Consider the following 9252-nt stretch of genomic DNA (forward strand, 5'->3'; position numbering starts at 1 on the left):
TGACTAGATGTACCATTCTGTAACTCTCAATGAGCATTGGAAGGTGCTAGTATCTTGTGTGTCTTATGTGCAATCTTTAGACATCGTTTGCAGAGATAAAAAAAAGTACAACCTGCAACCTGTTGGTGACCATTTTTTTTATTAATAATCAAACAAAAAAAATTAACTGGTATTACAACAACATAAAACATAAACGTATTGATTTTATTAGGAAATTCATTTCTTAAGTATCCAATGCTTATGGAACATATGAATAAGAGATATGTAATCAATCTTTTGTGGTAATAAAGAAAAAAACACATTTTGCATAACTCAACGACTGTTTATTTTAAGGCAGAAAGTGGCCTTCTATTGCTGTCAAGATATCTTAAATCTATATTACATTATTCAAATATAAAAAATATGTATATTTTCATATAAGCTTGGAAAATTAAAAGATATGGACGGATGAATTTGTAGTTAGAATATATTATTTATAACATTTTTACCAGTGAAAAATGATATTAAAAAATATCACTTTTTATCTGATTTGACCAAGCAAAACACTGCTTACAAACAACAATGGGAAAACTTTAAAGCTGCTCCAGTAGATTTTGCTATATAAATGTAATAAACAGAATATCTCACAGTGTGTTCAGTAATACCAAATATATTTCTAATATTTTGATGTTTTTCATGAGTGCGCAGCACGACTGGAAAATATAAAAATATTAGCCACACGAGTGAAATATATTTATTTGGTATTACTGAAGACACTGTTAGATATCTTCTATATACTTGACAAAAGTAGTATGGTATTTCATCACTAAGTTTAGATAAGAAAACAGAGATTACATTATCATCAATAAACTTTACATTTCAAATTAAATGAAAACCCATAGATTTGTGTGAATTGTTCATTGTTTGTATATCACTACTATGTTGCAGTGTGACAAATACATTGTATGTACATATAGGTAGAACTACTAACTGTATCTCTAACTAAGACAGTGACAATTAATCAACTATCTAAATAGATTTATCATAGTAAATGTATAAAGAACAAGTTGTCACCCTGGCCAAAGATATTAGGTCCATTTTCATCTTTAAAAACATTCCATAACATAGATTTCTAACAAAATAAAGTAATTTGATGTCATCTGATTTAAATGGATGAGAACATATTCAAATAACGGGGAGTCACCAAAATACAACAGTGATTCTGACTTCCATGGCCTGGCCCGAGACAGGGAGGACAAATGTTCATAAAGAATATAATACGGAATGGAAATATCACAGTTATCTTCATCACATTTCAAATTGAAAGATCAAAAACTGTCTCCAATCATCAACAAAACACTGATGGAAAATCAATATTGCATAATGAGTTTATAAAATATATCCCTACACAATTGGAATTTTCAGAGGAATTTCCAAAAAGCTATTCAAAATTACAATTTTATTATGGTAAATATGAATTCAAAATATAAATTTCATGCATATTATCTTAATGTTAATAAAATACATGTAAAATAAAAGGTATTTCAGAACTGTTTAATGTTAAATTAAAATAATATACTTATGACAACTTAACCGACCTGTTAAATGTTTATATTACTTAGAACCACTAAAATTCAAAATCTTAAAGTGATCATAACTAATTTCTGCCACTCTGTTTTATAATAAATTCAAATGATTAAGGGTAAAAGAATATTCCTGAAATTAGCCTTCAATATATTTATGAAATATATTCACAATATGGATATATGCTTTTCCAAAAAGAATTATCACAATTGATCCATAGTTTAGAACTTATAATTATAATATATATAATATAGAGTAACAGGCAAATACAACATGTTCGCACAGCGAATTTGAATTAGTTAAAAAATCAATAAAAAGTATACACAAGGAAAAATATTGCTTACTGCTATGTAATTTGTCCAGCAAATAATCTACCTACACATGTACATAAAACTAGTAACATGTACACTTATACATGTATATACACAATAAAACTACTTAAAGGCCTTTTCCAATAAATAAACAAATTCTAAGAAATGTGTTTTAATATTTTATACAAAGTTTTACAGAAATCATTTAACTCAATCATTAAATTGATTGATGAATGATTATCAAGTGGTATTATCAAATTATAAAACTTTTCTATCAGAAATTTAAAATTACAGGTTTTAATGTCCTAATGTTGGGAGTCTTCTGGGTTCTCCAAGTCAAGTGTACTTTCTCGTTCAGAATCCATTTCATAAAAATGCAAGTGATTTGAATATTTATAGTAAGAAATTGCATTTATTCATTTATTTTTTTCTTATTAGATTTAACTTATAATCTGTAAAACCTCCAAGTAACCAGCACATAATTAGTATCACCTGTACAAAAATCTTTCCTTTTTCTGTTTGTCCCATTTAACTATGTCCCATATTTCTGTGTACACTGTACTTTTTACATGTCATCAGTCCTTGTCCATCTTTTGATTGTTGTATACCTTTGAACTGTGGCATCATGCGTTCACTGAATTGGTTCTTTTGTATCTTAATGTTCTGCATCTGTCAAACTGTGTCATCAATTTCTGTGTACATGTACTTTTTAAATCAATAGCTTTGTACACTGTACATCTAAATGGGTCGTCAGTACTTACATAAACTTTTTAATATGTCATAATTTTTAGAGTACCTTTTTAGATATGATATAAATATGCTTAAGCATTGATGTCAATCGTTTTTAGTGCATCGGGGTATGAAAAAATTTTGTTTGCAAACTGTATGAATCCGCATAGCAGATACTTACAGAAGTTTGCAAACACATTTTTTTTCATATCCCTATGAAACTAAGAAATAATTGACATCAACGCTTATAATTAATTTTTTAAAACATGTTTTATGTACAATTTTACTGGTTTAATATGGGATTCTTTTTCTCAAATCAATACGCAACGTCACTTTTCGTATTGTGACGTCACATTTTTCGCGCCATTCTCGGATTTTTTTTCACAGTGGTATGAAAAAATAATCTCAACCAATCAGAAAGCCGCATTCTGCATACAAACAATGGGAAATTAATTATTTGGTTGTAAAATCAACCAATTTTTAATTTTTACAAAAGATTTTTTTCTTAAGGTTTTCATGTGGTCCTTTTCTAAAATTTGAAAAGAAAAAAACATAAAAAGGTCTCGCAACCCTTTGAATAACAAGGAAAAGGGTGTTTTTAGTCTTTGAGGATTTTGAACAACAGTAGCTGTTTTGGGGTTTTGTCTGTATATTCATCCAGAACTGCAAATTCTGCAAAATAAAAAACCCAGACATTTTAGTGACTTTGAATAACAGACCATACAATAATTTTATGAAATGTTACAAAAACATGTGGGATTCAAAACGGACACAAAACTGACATGAAGTTTACACAAAAAGCTATACTTTTTATAAATTGACCAGAAACATGTTTATATTGTAATTTGTAGAAAGATTATGTAAAATTAATACAATCATGTCATAAACTTCATATCAAGAACAGCACAATGTGCACAATTTATATTTTAAAAATTAGCTTGTAAGGATATTATTTACTCACCCACAGGTTTGTCTACAGTAGACTGTGGTGTAGTTCTGTATGGCGAACACAGAGTAATCTGTACAAGAATTTGTCAAGTCTGACCAAATATCACAGGACCTTGTTGTGTGCAAGTCATAGCAAGCTGTAACATATGAAATACTGTACAAGTGATCACGTACAAATTAACAGTTTTTCACAAACAATTTTAACTCTTAAAATTCCAATCTGTATGTAGATACTAATTGTTATAAAAAAATGCATACAGATATATTTCAGATTGCTGTTTAGTGAAGACCAATAAAATCATATTTAAATCAAATACTATTTGGTATCATTAAATATAAATTAAATTCAAACTTAGGATTAATTTGAATGGTTTAATTCTAGCTATCTATCCACTTTGATTTACTTAATGAAAAACAGAACAGAATGGACAACTTAACTTGTTGAAATCACAGTGAATGTGTGTTTTTTTTGAAAAAATTTTTTATTGATGTAAGGACAACAGTGGAAGGGACACCAGATTGATGTAGGGACAACAGTAGAGGGGCACCAGATTGATGTAGGGACAACAGTAGAGGGGGCACCAGATTGATGTAGGGACAACAGTAGAGGGGCACTAGATTGATGTAGGGACAACAGTAGAGGGGGCACCAGATTGATGTAGGGACAACAGTAGAGGGGACACCAGATTGATGTAGGGACAATAGTAGAGGGGGCACCAGATTGATGTAGGGACAATAGTAGAGGGGCACCAAATTGATGTAGGGACAACAGTAGAGGGGACACCAGATTGATGTAGAGACAACAGTGGAGGGGACACCAGATTGATGTAGGGACAACAGTAGAGGGGCACCTGATTAATGTAGGGACAACAGTAGAGGGGCACCTGATTGATGTAGGGACAACAGTAGAGGGGGCACCAGATTGATGTAGGGACAACAGTAAAGGGGGCACTAGATTGATGTAGGGACAATAGTAGAGGGAGCATCAGATTGATGTAGGGACAATAGTAGAGGTAGCACCAGATTGATGTAGGGACAACAGTAAAGGGGGCACTAGATTGATGTAGGGACAACAGTAGAGGAGGCACCAGATTGATGTAGGGACAACAGTAGAGGGGGCACCAGATTGATGTAGAGACAACAGTAAAGGGGACACCAGATTGATGTAGGGACAACAGTAAAGGGGGCACCAGATTGATGTAGGGACAACAGTAAAGGGGACACCAGATTGATGTAGGGACAACAGTAAAGGGGGCACCAGATTGATGTAGGGACAATAGTAGAGGGGGCACCAGATTGATGTAGGGACAATAGTAGAGGGGGCACTAGATTGATGTAGGGACAACAGTAGAGGGGGCACCAGATTGATGTAGGGACAATAGTAGAGGGAGCACCAGATTGATGTAGGGACAATAGTAGAGAGGGCACTAGATTGATGTAGGGACAATAGTAGAGGGGGCACTAGATTGATGTAGGGACAACAGTAGAGGGGGCACCAGATTGATGTAGGGACAACAGTAGAGAGGACACTAGGTTGATGCAGGGACAACAGTAGAGGGGGCACTAGATTGATGTAGGGACAACAGTAGAAGGGGCACCAGATTGATGTAGGGACAATAGTAGAGGGGCACCAGATTGATGTAGGGACAACAGTAGAGGAGGCACCAGATTGATGTAGGGACAACAGTAGAGAGGACACTAGGTTGATGCAGGGACAACAGTAGAGGGGGCACTAGATTGATGTAGGGACAACAGTAGAGGGGGCACCAGATTGATGTAGGGACAATAGTAGAGGGAGCACCAGATTGATGTAGGGACAATAGTAGAGAGGGCACTAGATTGATGTAGGGACAACAGTAGAGGGGGCACCAGATTGATGTAGGGACAATAGTAGAGGGAGCACCAGATTGATGTAGGGACAATAGTAGAGAGGGCACTAGATTGATGTAGGGACAATAGTAGAGGGGGCACTAGATTGATGTAGGGACAATAGTAAAAGGGGCACTAGATTGATGTAGGGACAACAGTAGAGGGGGCACCAGATTGATGTAGGAACAACAGTAGAGAGGACACTAGATTGATGTAGGGACAACAGTAGAGGGGGCACCTAGATTGATGTAGGGACAACAGTAGAAGGGGCACCAGATTGATGTAGGGACAATAGTAGAGGGGCACCAGATTGATGTAGGGACAACAGTAGAGGAGGCACCAGATTGATGTAGGGACAACAGTAGAGAGGACACTAGATTGATGCAGGGACGATGTAGGGACAACAGTAGAGGGGGCACTAGATTGATGTAGGGACAACAGTAGAGGGGGCACCAGATTGATGTAGGGACAATAGTAGAGAGGGCACTAGATTGATGTAGGGACAACAGTAGAAGGGGGCACCAGATTGATGTAGGGACAATAGTAGAGGGAGCACCAGATTGATGTAGGGACAACAGTAAAGGGGGCACCAGATTGATGTAGGGACAATAGTAGAGGGAGCACCAGATTGATGTAGGGACAATAGTAGAGAGGGCACTAGATTGATGTAGGGACAATAGTAGAGGGGGCACTAGATTGATGTAGGGACAACAGTAGAGGGGGCACCAGATTGATGTAGGGACAACAGTAGAGGGGGCACCAGATTGATGTAGGGACAACAGTAGAGAGGACACTAGGTTGATGCAGGGACAACAGTAAAGGGGGCACTAGATTGATGTAGGGACAACAGTAGAAGGGGCACCAGATTGATGTAGGGACAATAGTAGAGGGGCACCAGATTGATGTAGGGACAACAGTAGAGGGGGCACCAGATTGATGTAGGAACAACAGTAGAGGGGGCACCAGATTGATGTAGGGACAACAGTAGAGGGGGCACCAGATTGATGTAGGGACAACAGTAGAGGGCACCAGATTGATGTAGGGACAACAGTAGAGGGGCACCAGATTGATGTAGGGACAACAGTAGAGGGAGCACCAGATTGATGTAGGGACAACAGTAGAGGGGGGCACCAGATTGATGTAGGGACAACAGTAGAGGGGGCACCAGATTGATGTAGGGACAACAGTAGAGGGGGCACCAGATTGATGTAGGGACAACAGTAGAGGGGCACCATATTGATGTAGGGACAACAGTAGAGGGGGCACCAGATTGATGTAGGGACAACAGTAGAGGAGGCACCAGATTGATGTAGGGACAACAGTAGAGAGGGCACTCATATTGATGTAGGGACAACAGTAGAGGGGGCACCAGATTGATGTAGGGACAATAGTAGAGGGGCTTCAGATTGATGTAGGGACAACAGGAGAGGGGGCACTAGATTGACGTAGAGACAACAGTAGAGGGGCATCAGATCGATGTAGGGACAACAGTAGAGGGGGCCCCAGATTGATGTAGGGACAACAGTGGAGGGGACACCAGGCTATTGTAGGGACAACTGCAATAGGGGAGGGGGTGCACTTGATTGATGTTTAAATGACAGTACTGTAAGTACCAGGCAAGTTTACCTTATTAGTTTTGAACTTACATGTAGGATCAACAGTAGAAGGGGCTGATCCAGTTCCACAGGTCACTTTTGGGCAACAGTCAGGAAAGTTTGCACCAGTATCCTCCGTTAACTGACAATTTGCTGGGTCTACTAGGTTGATGACGTCCGGATGACAACTACAAAATGATTTACAGTGAACTAGTACATCATGATATTGTGACAAACATTTAGAGACAACAAATGCTTTTAACGATAAATCTGAAAACTGCTAAAATTCAGTTGAGTAAGATATAATAGACTACATACATCTGAAACAAATATACTACTTACTTCTCTAAGTTATCTGCGTAATATAGGGGATTAATCTTTCGAGTGTAATACTGATCTTTATCAAAACGTTATAGAGAACTTGTTATCCATGTGTTATATAGGTTTCTTTATTTGAGTGATATACTGATTCATACAGTTTGCAAACAATTTGTTTACATACCCCAAAGAAACTAAAAAAAATGACATCAATGCTTAAATAAATTTATTTCTTTACCTAAGTGAGTGAGTATCATCGTCGATATTTATTTCTTTACCTGAGTGTGAGTATCATAGATATTTCTTTAGCCGAGTGTCAGTGAGTATCATAGATATTTCTTTACCTGAGTGTTACAAAGTAATTTCCAGAAGCCTTCTTGTGGCAGATTTTAGCATCACATGCTGTAGCTGATGATTTTGTTTCTTCCAAATCAGCCATGGTGTTATTACTGTAGTCTAGGCATTCTGAAATATATGAAAATTACACAATCTGCTTGCTTGTTTAAGGCTGGAGGGTTAATGTACCACTAGACACACAACATTGGGCCACTGTTAGTTACTCAAAAGAAGGAAAAAGGTCAAGGCTGCATGACTGTTTTTACAGTCATTTTTGTGAAGGCTAAATTGGCTTGGATTTGTCATATTTAATAGCAAGTCTCTTTAGATCAGGGAGAATTAGTCAAGTTTCTGACTTTCTGTATTAGAACGTGAAAGATTTCCAGTGATTGAGGCTGAAATATTGTGATAAAATTGAAGGCAGCATTAGACACTCGAACCTAACGTCCAGACTTTTGGCTCAATGGTTAGAATGCTCGCCTACCAAGTGAGAGGGCCGCTTTGATTCCAAGTCAGGTCACAATATTGGTGTCGTCGGGAAATGTATTTTTCCACCCCATCTGGTGATGACTGTCCTTGCCCTATGCATGGATCACCAGCAAAAATGACGTGTGATAGCTACCATAAGTTGAAACGGCAGAGACATATATCTATATATGTCTCTGGAAACGCGTATGATCATGGCGAGATAAAAAGGACCTCAAAATTAAGATGGGGAGCGAAGAATGTAGTAAAATTAATTAAGCAGGTTTCACGCTCCAGTCAAATGTCTGGACTCTTGACTAAATACTTAGAATGCTAGAATACCAAGCAGAGGTCCCGGGTTCGATTCCCGGTCTGGTCACAACAATATGATTTTTTCTTTGAGCATATCAATGCACATGGTAAAGACATTGCATATTATTGTGCACGCATTACAGCATAAAGAACAGGCATGACAATAGTGTAGTAATAATCACAGTACAGACAAGTTGATTGTCGACTAAATCCACCCCTCTATCAAGACACAGGTAGGTCTAAATTGCAAATGATCACATACAAACTTATAAGTTAGAACATGCAACACAGCTGTAGGTCTACAGTAGAACATGAAAGTTTAGTAGATAGACGACGAACAATATCGTTATGTTGATTACACATTGATAACCCCGATTTTATAAGGTCTCATAATATATAACGTTATGAAATCTTAATCTATGGTGGTGTGGCTGTTAACTGATATCATATGTTACTTAAAATCCTGAAACCGAGCCCCTGGCATGTGGACTGACTACCAGACTACTACTGTTAGCAGTATGGCGTCCGTAGCAACTTCACCATTTTCGTCAGTCACTCACCTCCTAGTAACTCTACCTTTGCTGCAATTTCGACCGTTTCAACTCCAAATCTAAAATTGTTCTGATAAGCAATGAACATGAAAATCGCAATGATAACGTGTGACTTTGGTGACAAGTTCTTGATGTCGCCCGCCATCTTTGTTTTTAACACACTTGAAATGGGCGGAAGTAGATTGATTAAATCATGGTGGTCGAAGGGAGGCAACTCAAGCAAAGTGTCATATTATTCAGAAAAGGTGTTTACCG

General features: G+C 37.3%; 1 protein-coding gene across 1 annotated transcript; it reads right to left on the reverse strand.

The window, feature by feature from the left end:
- Positions 1 to 183: 183 nt before the first annotated feature.
- Positions 184 to 9169, reverse strand: LOC117325896. The gene is made up of 5 exons (XM_033882400.1): positions 9007 to 9169; positions 7678 to 7798; positions 7067 to 7203; positions 3565 to 3688; positions 184 to 3275 (listed from the first exon to the last, which is right to left on the reverse strand). Exons 1-5 carry the CDS (start codon positions 9140 to 9142, stop codon positions 3257 to 3259), a joined length of 537 nt encoding a protein of 178 aa, XP_033738291.1. The 5' UTR covers positions 9143 to 9169; the 3' UTR covers positions 184 to 3256.
- Positions 9170 to 9252: the final 83 nt, after the last annotated feature.

The sequence above is a fragment of the Pecten maximus genome, chromosome 4, assembly GCF_902652985.1.
Source record: "Pecten maximus chromosome 4, xPecMax1.1, whole genome shotgun sequence".
Lineage (NCBI taxonomy): Eukaryota > Metazoa > Mollusca > Bivalvia > Pectinida > Pectinidae > Pecten > Pecten maximus.